This window comes from Malania oleifera, chromosome 10 (assembly GCF_029873635.1).
Source record: "Malania oleifera isolate guangnan ecotype guangnan chromosome 10, ASM2987363v1, whole genome shotgun sequence".
In the NCBI taxonomy this organism is placed as follows: domain Eukaryota; kingdom Viridiplantae; phylum Streptophyta; class Magnoliopsida; order Santalales; family Ximeniaceae; genus Malania; species Malania oleifera.
Window position 1 is genome coordinate 67,699,537 of NC_080426.1, and position 12,581 is coordinate 67,712,117.

A 12,581-nucleotide genomic window follows, 5' to 3' on the forward strand; every position below is an offset into this window, starting at 1 on the left:
TAGTTGGTATGTGTAGGCTAATTTTTGGGGGCTGTGGCAGTGCTATGTCCGGTTGTTGGTGAATCTTTCATTCAGCTGGTCCAAATGTTCCCTTGTTTTTCATTGGTTTCGTTTGTGAGTTGGGATGGATTCCATGAATTCTAAGCATGTTTCTGTGTATTTCTGATTTGCTGCTTCATCAAGGTTGTGTGCATGCTGGGATGGAGTCCCCAAATCCCAAAAGTGTGTTTCCCTTATCAATCACTTGTTTAGGTGAGCAACGTTCTATAACTATTTCAGAGGAAGATTATTTAAGGTTCTTGCAGTATCAAGCATCCTAACAAGTATCTCATCACATTACATATTTTATTTAGATTTCAGAAGGGTAATCCTATAGTCGCATGTCATCTGGTATCTCTCCCACCAGCCCCTTGGGTTATCAACATTGCTACTACTGACTGTATAATAGGTGTCATCAACTTTTTTTCTACCCTCTAGTGTGCTAAAAATTTACCAAAAGTTACCCTTGCTGATGGGTCTACTATTACAGTCAAGGGCCCTACTCCCTCCATGTGTTTTTTATGTACATTCCTAAATATATCTTCAATCTTATGTCTGTTAGTAAAGTTCTAAATCCTACTCCCTCCATCTCTCTTTCTTCTGTACATTCCTAAATCTCCCCTCAATCCCTCAACAATAAAATGCCCCATCCTCTTTCCTTGGTTGTAAAATCCCATATTTAGTTATCTTCCCTAAGGCTTGAGTGATGGTGGGAGTAGGTTTTAATATATCTATCCCCTTAAGTTTGTGGTTGATTGTCATTGGGTGTATACTGTAATGATTAATCTAGATGGTTCTGTGGCTTGATTGAAATCCCGCTTTGTTGCTAAGGGATATGCTCAGGTGTATGGATTATTCAAACACATTCTCCCCGATTGACAAACTTGCCTCAGTACATATATTCATCTCCTTAGCCTCCACGTCACTTGCCTCTACATCAGTTAGATGCGAAAAATGTTTTTCCACATAGTGATCTTCAAGAGGTTTATATGGAGCAACCACTTGGGTTTGTTGCTTAAAGGAGCCAGGCATATTGTGTTGGGTTAAGAAATCTTTGTATGATTTAAAATAGTCTCCTAGAGCATGGTTTAGTCAATTCAGTGTTGTAGTACTTAAGTTTGGCCTCCGACGATCTGCAATAGATCACTATGTATTTTATCATCATACTCCATCTAACAGGATTCTGCTTATTGTATATGAAGATCATATTGTGATTATTGATGATGACGATCAAGGTATCTAGGGCCTAAAGCTTTTCTTAGACTAAGTTTCAGAGCAAGGATTTGGGACTATTAAGGTGCTTCTTGGGTATAGAAACCCCAAGATCTCTTATTAGAACTGTCTTATCGTAGAGGAACTATGTTCTTGATCTTATAGAAGAGACTAGGTTGTTGAATCTATACCTATAGATACACCCATTGATTCCAAGAGAGAGTTAGTGTGAAATATGGGTGATTTGTTTCCTAACCTAGGATGACATCAAATTCTTGTTGGAAAGTTATCTCACTATCACTTGACATGATATATCTTTCGCAACAAGTGTTGTGACTCAATTGCCTGATTCTTTGAGAACGAGCCGCTAGGATGCAATAATTTGCATCTTGAGATATCTCAAAGATGCACCTAGAGATCTCTTATATTAGGATTAGGGTCAACTCATATTTAGGGATATGCAGATGCGGACTCGCCTAGGTCACAGTTTGATAGAAGATCCACAATCAGGTATTATATCTTTGGTTGTTGTAATTTGGTTTATTGAAAGAGTAAGAAACAAACTAGGGTGGCGAGGTCAAGTGTTGAGGCAAGTATAAGGTCATGTCTCACACTGTCAAATATTTCGTGAATGGTTGAATGAATTGGCCTTGAGTTCTATATATTATATATAGACTTTACAAGAATGCTATGCATGGAAAGTAAATAAGGTCTAGCATGATCCCTATACAAGTAAACTATAATCTGTCAAGCCCTATACATGTAAACTAAATATATACTAACTGTACAAAATAATGAATTGAAATAGAAGGAAATAAATGTGGGCTGAAGTGAGGAAAGAAATCTTTTGCTTTGTTGTTTGCTGTTCTGTTTACAACCCCCCTCAAATTGATGCGGGTTGATCAACAAGCATCAATTTGCTACTTAGAAAGCAATGTCAATGACAATTGAGAGCTTGGTGAAGATATCCGCAAATTGTAATTCAGTGGAAATGTGTGGAAGAGTAATAACACGAGCTCCGAATGCGTCACGGATAGAGTGACAATCAACTTCAATATGCTTTGTGCGTTCATGATGGACAGGATTGGCCGTGATCTGGATAGCACTCGTATTATCGGCATGTAGAGGTATAGGATTGGTCTCAGACAAATCTAACTCAGCAAACAAGCCTCAAAGCCAAATAATTTCAGAACAAGAAAGAGACATCGCCCGGTATTCAGATTCCGTCGATGACTTAGAAACTCTATCTTGCTTCTTACTCTTCCAAGAGATCAATGCATCACCTAAGAACACACACCAACCAGTGATGGAGTGACCGTGTATCCGCACAACCAGCCCAATTAGCATCACTATAAGCAGCAAGGCAAGTAGCATTGCCTGTAGGAAAGAATAAACCACGGGCAGAAGTGCCCTAAACATAGCATATGATCCTACGAACAATAGCTAAATGAAAACGATGAGGAGTTTGAAGAATCTGGCTGACTTGCTGTACAACAAAAGAAATGTATGCTCTAGTAATGGTGAAATAGACAAGACTACCCACCAACTTCCGATATAAACTAGGATCAACAAGTAAATCACTATCCTCTTTGCGAAGCTTGACATTTAGTTCCATGGGAGTATCAACAGAAGTACCCTTCTGAAGGTCAGCTGTGGCCACCAAGTTACTAGCATACTTATGTTAATTGAGTGAAATATCTGAGGGACTACAATTCATCTCAAGACCAAGAAAATATGTGAGAGACCCAAGATCTTTCATATGAAAGGACTCTAAGAGATGAGTCTTGAGCTGAGCAAGTAAAGCTGAATCGGTACCAGTAATCACAATATCATCAACATAAACCGAAAGAACAACAATACCTATGTTTGATTTTTGAAGAAACAATGAAGTGTCATACTCGCTCTGCTTGAATGAAAATTGTAATAAAGTGGTGCGGAATTTATTAAACCAAACCCTTGGAGCTTGTTTGAGACCATAAAGAGAACGATGAAGCTTACACACATGTGAAGTCAGGGAGGGAAACAAGCCCAGGGGTGGCTTCATATAAATACACTCTTTAAGATCCCCATGAAAAAAAGAATTCATGACATCCATCTGATGTAGTGGCCACTCATTGGAAGCAGCAATAGCCATAATCATACGAATAGTAGTCATCTTAGCCACAGGAGCAAAGGTCTCTTCATAATTGGCACCATATTTATGATTATTCCCAAATGCAACAAGGCGAGCTTTGTAACAATCTAGACTTCCATCAGATTGGACCTTGAGTGAGTAAACCCATTTACAACCCAGAGGAACAATGGTGGGAGGACAAGGCTCAATGTTTTGGGTGTGATTGGCCTCTAGAGCGGCAATTTCTTCTTGCATAGCTTGTCGCCAACAATCATGCTTGGCAGCGTGTGAGTAGGAAGTGGGAATATCTAAATTGGACAATGTTGTAAGAGCTGAAACAGAGTTACCAAAACTTGAAGAGGGAAACCCATACCTGTCCAGGGGTACAGTCACTCAAGAAGAGCAACATACCAAAGGCCTTGGAGGTGCTACAACTGACTGAATCAAGAGCGTGGTAGGATCAGATATCAGATGAGCTACCGGAAGAGACTGTGGGCGGGGGTGCCGCGTATACATAATACCTAGTTTAAAACGAGAACTGACTGGATGAGGATCCAAGAACTGCTCCTCAAAGGAGGGGAGAATCACAGTATGAGAGGAGGGTGCACAGGACATAGGAAAGAAATGTTGATTTTCAAAGAAAATAACATTCCTAGAAATGCGTGTATGATGTAATGTAGGATCATAGCAAACAAATCCTTTTTGACACACATTGTATACCAAGAATGCACATCGAATAGATTGAGCAGATAATTTATGTCGCTCATGAGGACATAAATGAACAAAACATGCACAACCAAAGGTATAGAGTTTATCGTAACTAGATTGCTTAGCAAATAAATGGAAATAGGGAGACTCCATGAATACGACTTGAGAAGGTAAACGATTAATCAAGTAAGTAGCAGTTTTCAAAGCCTCAACCCAGAACAAGGATGGAACAGAGGATTCTAGCAAGAGAGTATGGACCACATCTAGGAGATGATGATTTTTCCATTCGGCTACTCCATTCTGTTGGGGAGTAGCAGGACATGAACGTTGATGAATAATGCCTTTAGAAGCCAAAAATGCTTGAAACTCAGTAGACACATATTCACCAGTAGAATGTGCATGCAATGTCTTAATAGAAGCAGAAAATTGATTGTCAACATATGCTAAAAACTCAGTGAAAGTACGAAAAACCTTAGATTTAGAGCAAAGAAAGTAGACCCAAGTAAATTTTCTATGATCATCAATGAAAGTCACATAGTATTTAATGTGAACTAACCTGGGAAGGTCCCCAAACATCACTATGGATGAGCTCAAAACACTGAGAAGCTCTACTAGCATGCAAAGGGAAGGGAAAAGTTTTGCTTTTACCAAGTTTGCAGGAACCACACTCAAGAGATAAAGAACATTCTTTATTACCAAGTAAACTAGAGTTCAATACATGAGATAAGATCTGAGTATTGGGATGACCTAAATGACGATGCCACACCATACTAAGATTTGAAACATTGTTACAAGAAAAAGACTAAATAGAAGGAACTGGAGAACATGTTGGAACAGGCAAAAGTAGTGGAAACAAGCAGCCCACTTTAGGTCCCTTTGCGATCAGCTCCCCCGTTACCTAGTCCTGCACAACACAACCATTACTAGAAAAATTAACAGCACAATTGTTATCAACTAATTGACCAACGGAAATAAGATTCGTGGAAAATTGAAGAGCAAGAAACACATTAGTGAACTTAGAAGAGGCATCTCCGACAGCAGCTATTGGCAAAGAACTGCCATTGGCAGTCTGAATAGCAAATTGACCAATGTAGGGCCAAACATGACACAAGGTAGTGGGATTATTTGTCATGTGATTAGAGGCACCCGAGTCCACATATGACATACCAAAGATTAGTAGAATTGTTACCTTGGAGCCCCATTGATGATAATGCCAAAATTAGCATCTGTTGCACCATTTCGGGTGTGCAGTAATTCGTTGGAGGAGGTGCAGGAACAGAGAAGTTACCTGAAGAAGAGCTAGGGGTCGCGAAAGTCACTGTGGGGGGTACAGTAACAGAAGTTTGGAATGCTCAGGCCTGACGATTCTGTGGGCGGATACGACATTCTTTGATAATGTGACCCTTCTTCTTGCAATAAGAGCAGAATTAATTCGAACAAGCGATATGTCCAAATTCTTTGCAGCAAAAACACTGTAAAGTGCTAGAATGCATAGGCGGTCCTCCTCGTTGAGCAACATAAGCCACAGGGACAGACTCGGAACTACCATGAGATTGTGATAGAGTAACTTGAGTACTAAGCCGTTGTTCTTCATGAAGTAACTCACCAAAACTAACATTCAAAGAAGGAATAGGAGAGCAATTTAGCAGAGACAAGCAAACAGATTCATACTTGGGGCGGAGTTTCATAAGAAACTAATCACGATGACTAGTCTCATGAAGACGTTGAATAATGGGAAGAGAAGCCATAGGAACATCTGCAGTAACCAGATCAGAATATTCATTCCAAAGAGTCAGAAACCCTGATTAATAGTCTTGGATGGAACAATTATCATGTTGAAACATGGCAATCACATGCTCTAATTGAAAATGACGGGCACCGTTATCTTGGTGATATACTGTTTTGAAATAATTCCACATGGATTGAGTGGTGCGATAAGGTCACAAGTTGGAGACAATATGTGGCTCAACCGAGCCAAGAAGTTAAGACATAATCCGAGCATCAACCACAGCCCATGAAGGACAAGCTGCAGACTCCTTAGGTTTATCAGGATTGGGTGCACAATCCGTGCCATCAATATGATCCCAAAGATCTTTTCCCTTAAGAAAAAGTTCAAACTGAAAAGCTTACATGGAATAATTGTTGCCCGTAAACTTGGCGCACATAGGTGCAGAGTCCATGCTAAATAATGGAGAAAATTGAGACGCCCAAAAAAAACAGACTGTGCTGAAAGAAACAGACAACCAGAAAATCTAGAAGCCCAAAATAAACAATGCAGGTACAAAGAAAAACCAAGAACAACCACCCTGCACTAAAAATTTAAATCTTGAACCAAAAAACTGCCCTAAAAATTAAATCTTGAACCAAAAACTTGATGTGCTGAGAAGATAAATGCCAGAAACAGCAACGGAAAGTTGTTGCCTACTTGCCGAAGGTCACAAACAGCAACAGAAACTGGAGAAATAAGTGGCACACCAGAAACCTGCTGTGCCTACTTGCTGAAAGTCACAAGCCTGCTTGCCGAGAGTCATAAACAGCAACAGAAACTGGAGAAATAAGTGGCAAACCAGAAACCTGCTGTGCCTGCTTGCCGAGAGTCACAAACAGCAACTGAAACTGGAGAAATAAGTGGCACACCAGAAACCTGCTATGCCTGCTTGCTGAGAGTCACAAACAGCAACAGAAACTGTAGAAATAAGTGGCAAACCAGAAACCTGATGTGCCTTCTTGCTGAAAGTCACAAACAGCAGCAAAAAAATGTTGTCTGCTTGCCGAGAATCACAAGGACATAAACTGGAAGAATAAATGGCAACCCAGAAACCTGCTGTGCCGACAGCCATGCAGCCACAGAAGTACCGAAAGAACAGAGAAAAATTCAGAAGAGAAAACAAAACCACAACAGCCACGAAACCGAGAAGACAAAAAAAATCGAAGGGAGAAAAAACCTAGCAGTTGGCTGGCTCTGATACCATGTCAAATATTTTGTGAATGGCTGAATGAATTGGCCTTGAGTTCTGTATATTATATATACTTTACAAGAATGCTATACATGGAAAGTAAATAAGGTCTAGCATGATTCTAGCCCTATACAAGTAAACTATAATTTGTCAAGCCCTGTACATGTAAACTAAATATATGCTAACTGTAAAAAATAATGAATTGAAATATAAGGAAATAAATGTGGGCTGAAGTGAGGAAAGAAATCTTTTGCTTTGCTGTTTGCTGTTCCGTTGACACACACTACATGTGAACTTGTTTGGTTGAAGAATATGTTGGAAGAAATGGGTTTTGCACATTTTGGAGTTGATGTGCCTCCAATCCAGTGTTGCATGAGCGGACATAACATGTTGAAGTTGATTGCCTCTTTGTTTGGGAAAAAATTGTGTAAAGCTCATTGCGACCACTCATGTGAAGCCTGATTTGTAGCTTGCTGATTTTTTTTTGGGGGTGGTTGCTCATGTTAAATTAATTCATAACAAGCTAGGAGCATATGATATATGTATATATATATGCTCCAACTTGAGAGGGAGTGTTAAAGGTTATTTTGGTTATTTAGCATTATTAGCATGTGCTAGTCTAATGTTGGTAAGCATGAGTTAATAAAGGTATTATGATTAGCTTGAGAGGGAGTGTTAATGGTTCTTTTGGTCATTTAGCATTATTAGTATCTTCTAGTGTTATGTTGATAAGCATCAGTAAGGGTATTATGGCTAGTCATGTGGACTTGACATTTTTTATAAATAGAGGCAGAAACCTATCATTGTGAGAATAGGTCTTCCAGTTTTACCTTATATCTTAACAAATTTAAACTTCAAAAAATCACATGCAAAATGTTTTGGACTAGTGAGTTTTCTACTGAGAATGTTGAGAATGATGAGATGCTGTTTGTGTTTTAAAATATCACTTCTAATTGAGACATTTGTGAACATCAAAGAGATCCAACCTACATAAGTAACTGAATGGCTTCTAGTTTTCCTCATATTGTATTTTGAAGTTTTATTACTAATAATTGGAATCAAATTTGTACTCAAATTCCGAAATTTTCATTGGAAACTAGACCTTTGATAATAATTTGATGCTTTGGAGAAGTGAATCCAATGTTATCATAATAATAATTCCTCAATCATTTCTTCAATTCTTCAACTTTGAATAATTCGAGTTTAAACCTAGTATTTTGACTACACATATTGTAAAATAAAGACAAATATTTACTGGGAACCGGGATTCAATTCCTCTTTAGAGCTGACTTGGGCTTAAAACATAGAGTGGGCTGATTGTAAATTCTTTTAGGTTATGTTTAGTTTGCAGAATCTGTATTCCTAGGAATAAAGTGGTTATAATAGAAGAATATGATAGTTTACGTAAAAAAAATTGTGTTATTACCATAATGCAAGTAACAATGCAAAATTTTTTCTGAATCCATAACAAGGAATATGCAATTATTCCCAAATTTCACCTTAGGAATGTCTATTCCTTCCGTACTCTGTTAGATGGAATAGCATACACTTTCGCATGAGTTACTTCTTTGTATATTATTACATCTCTATACAATTTTCATTGCATTTTTATTGTGTTCCATCCTATTCCTATTTCTAAGAATAGATATTCTATGAACCCAAACATATCCTTATTGCTCCAAAAAAAATTATGTGCTCAATTCTGTTCAATCATTTTATTCAATTGAGATTATTAATTATTTACTGTAAATTGTACCATTTCAAGAAGATTTGTTTTTACGAAATTTCATTGCTTCTATGTGCAAGGATGATGGATCTTGAAGAAGGCTCTGGAAAAGAGGAACGTGACGCTGAGCTGCTTGAGAAGGCTCTTATCACAGAAATCAGTGAAGAATACACATGGTAAAAAATAATGTACAACTAGATGGTCTCATCACAAATGCTATGATATAATTTGTTACAAAAATGTGAGGAAATAGCAGAAAGACTCAATTCAAATGCCATGCAGAACATATAGAACGCTTCTGGTTCTCATATAGAAGGAATATAAGTATTTTATGATGTCTAAACTACAGGCAAGTTTCTGAATGTTGTGTTATGAAATGGCTGAATTCATCTTTCTCTTGCTCTGATTCATGTTATTGGGTCTATTGATTTGATTGTTTTACCATTTTTTTTCGTGCGACACTTCATGAACTCTTTTTTCCTCATTTACAGTAATTGCTTGATTTATGTCCTTTTTAACCAGAAATATCAGATTTTTAAAGCATGCTATTTTCTTTCTGAATTCTTGCAGCCAAGAGACAAATGGATCAATTGAAGACAAGTTGATGAGCAGAAACAGGTGGTCTAGCATAGTATATCGACAAGGCCAAAAGCAACTCACTGCTCATTTTCTTAAGGAGGCAGAACATGCTTTGCAATTGTGTCTCAGTGAAGAGAACTGAGTAGCTTAACTGTGAAATGGGAAGTGGGTTGCATTCAGATTCCAAATCCAAAAGATTTATATTCCCTTTGGATCGACCCTTGGATTTGTCACTTCCTAGCTCGTACCTTTTCTATAATTTTCTGTATTTGTCAAGGAAGTCGTAGCTCCCCCCAAAAGTATTCCAATTTATGTATCCTTCCCAGCTGGATTCTTTTTTATTTTCTCTATACGGATCCTATTTCTATTTTAGGTTGGAAAAATTCTTCTGATTGGGCACATCACAATGGTTCATATGATAGGTGTGCATAAGACCCACAAAATGAATTGTGATGATGTGCTTGATACGTAATACGTGACATTGAAAAATTTTGCCTATTTTGAGGTTAATTAGACTCGAGCATGGCCTTGGTTTGTAACCACCTAGATGCGAAGAATGAAAAAGTTTGGTATCAACCATTGTTGGACCCATAAAACTTGAATTTTTAGTGGAGTTAAAAGGGGAAAATTGAATCCAAAAGTGAAAAATGGGAAGAGGTTGTTTCGGCCTTGCAAAAATTCTCGCGCTGCTTGAGCCATAGGGTCCAAAGAACAGCACTCACCGCCGTGCGTCTCAATCCCTGCCTCCTCTACATCTGTCAAAGCCCTAGAATAAATCACCCACTGTTAATTTAAGAGTTCACCAAAATAAGAAATTATGATGTTAATTTAAAGTAAACTGATTGTGAGACCACCCGCACTTCACCAAAACATAAAACTTGTTATGTTTGCACTCAATGGGAATTCAAATTTTGATGGATCTTGCCGTTGGCTGGTGCTACCAGCGTATTTAAAGATTGAGATTACTGGGCATAAAAAATTATCCCTTCAGTCATCGCTTCAAATCAGAGCATTTCAGTTTGTTTATTTACGGTATAAGCAGAACTTAAGGAATGATTAACAATCTATTTGATCGCAATCTGGTTTTTATTTTCAGAGGAAGGACGCAGGATAAATTTTTCCTTGTTTGAGGATCGAAACTTCCCTTGAGTGTCATGGTGTTTAGCACATAACGGAGAAATGCTCAATTTTCTTTTGACTTGGGGGGGGGGGGGGGGAGATAATTAAATGCGCAATTCTTGAAAAAGCATATGGATCCAATATACTTTGGCTGTTGTAAAGGCCAAGCTTCGATACTCTGCTTCAGTACTAGATCTAGAAACAATAGGTTGTTTCTTAGAAGTCCAAGAAACCGAACACTGCCCAAGATAGATGCCAAAGCCAGTAGAGGAACGCATATCATTCGGACTACGCGGCTAGTCCGCTTCACAAAAGACATGTAAGGAAATAGTGCTTGGTTTATAGTGAAGACCAAAATCTGTAGTATGCTTTAAGTAACAAAGGACTCTCTTAGTCGAAGTCCAATGGGTGCTAGTGGGAGCTTGCGTATGTTGACATAACTGGTTGACTAAATGCACAATATCAGGACAGGTAAAGGTAACATACTGTAGGGGGCCTTGACAATATGACAGTATTCAGAGGGATCGATCAATAAATCACCATCAAATTTAGACATTTTCGAACTAGAGACATAGGGAGCCTTGTAAGGTCGAGCACCAACCATATTTGCACGATCAAGTAAATCGGCAATATATTTAGATTGGAGTAAATGCAAACTAGTAACATCACGTGTAGCCTCTATCCTAAAAAAAATAGCTCAAATCACCCAAATTCTTCATCACAAACTCAAGCTTCAAGTGTGAAATAACAGAGAAAATTGTAGAATCACATTACCAGTGACAATGATATCATCACCATAAACTAGTATAAAAATGTGCAATTTATATATGTGAAGAGTGAAGAGTGAGTAGTCAACATGTGAACCATAGAAACCAAAATCAAAAAGTGCCTGTGAGAGACGAGTGTACCAAGCTCGTGGTGCCTATTTAAGGGCATAAAGAGAGCGATGTAATTGATAGACAAAGTCAGGATGCTTAACACTTATAAACCCCTTTGGTTGCTCCACATAAACTTCTTCATCAAGGTACCCTTGAAGAAAAGCATTGGACACATCTAGCAGTCGTGTAGTCCAATAAAATTGTACTACCAAAGCAAGAATAATGCGAACATTTGTCGGTTTAAAACCAGGCTACAAGTCTCAAAATAGTCGATGCCAAACCTTTAATCAAATCCTTTGCCAACCAACTTGGCCTCATAATGATCAACAGAATCATCAAGTTTCTGCTTGATCTTGTACGCCTATTTGTTGTTGACAATATGATGAGAAGAAGGCCATGGACAGAGTGACCATGTACCGTTGTCCAAAAATGCCATGAACTTGGATTCCATAGTTGCATGCCATTCCAGTTTAGGGACTACCTATGTAAAAGTTTTAGGCTCAAGAGGGATGGCAACCGTATGAAATAGTTGAAGTGGATGACGCAAGGCATAGTAGGTCACAAAGTCAGGAAATTGGCGAGACCGAGAATGCCCAGTTTGTGATATTCATTATTATTAATTAAATAATATAATATAATATTATATATATATATATATATATATATATATATATAAGTAAACCTCCTGAAGGATAAACCTTCAGGAGGTATTCCTGCGGCCAAGGCCTCTGTCTCCGTCTCTCTCTCTCTCTCTCTCTCTCTCTCTCTCTCTCTCTCTCACACTCAATTTCTTAACGGATTTGCGGCGGATTGGGAAATGGAAGGTGCCGTTAGATTCCTAATTTCGTCGCCAACATTTCTACTGGAGCAGATTTGTCGTGGAAGCGGCTCCTGCACTATTCCTGGGGTAAGGTAATTTTTTCCTAATTTCTCAATTTCACTTTAAATCTGCCGTTAAATCGACGATCGGGCACCACCATGGTGTCCTAGTCGCGATCGTCGTCATTTTGCCTTGAGTAACTTTCTAATTTAGGTTTTCTAGTATCCACTCCAAAGTGAGAGTGAGATTTGGGAAATTAGGTAAATTGACTATATTTGAGGGTATAATTAATGATTCGGAATTCATGGGCCTAAAAAATATTAAAATAATATTTTATTTAGAGTTAATTTAATGGAACTAGAATTTTTAATTTCAGGGTCCGGGTGAGCGCCGAAGTCATCTTTTTGGGGTCCCTATTGGCGTAGTGCAA

At 38.3% G+C, this 12,581-nt stretch overlaps 1 protein-coding gene across 2 annotated transcripts in view; it reads left to right on the forward strand.

Annotated features, from left to right (window-relative positions):
* Positions 1-9,873, forward strand: part of LOC131166827 (ribosomal lysine N-methyltransferase set10) — a 94,371-nt gene extending 84,498 nt beyond the window's left edge. For both annotated transcript variants that reach the window (XM_058125415.1, XM_058125416.1), the window contains 2 exons: positions 8,836-8,931; positions 9,326-9,873. In XM_058125415.1, coding sequence (XP_057981398.1) covers positions 8,836-8,931; positions 9,326-9,476 — 247 coding nt within the window. In that variant the 3' untranslated portion in view covers positions 9,477-9,873. The remainder of the gene's footprint in view (positions 1-8,835; positions 8,932-9,325) is intronic.
* The last annotated feature ends 2,708 nt before the right edge of the window (positions 9,874-12,581 follow it).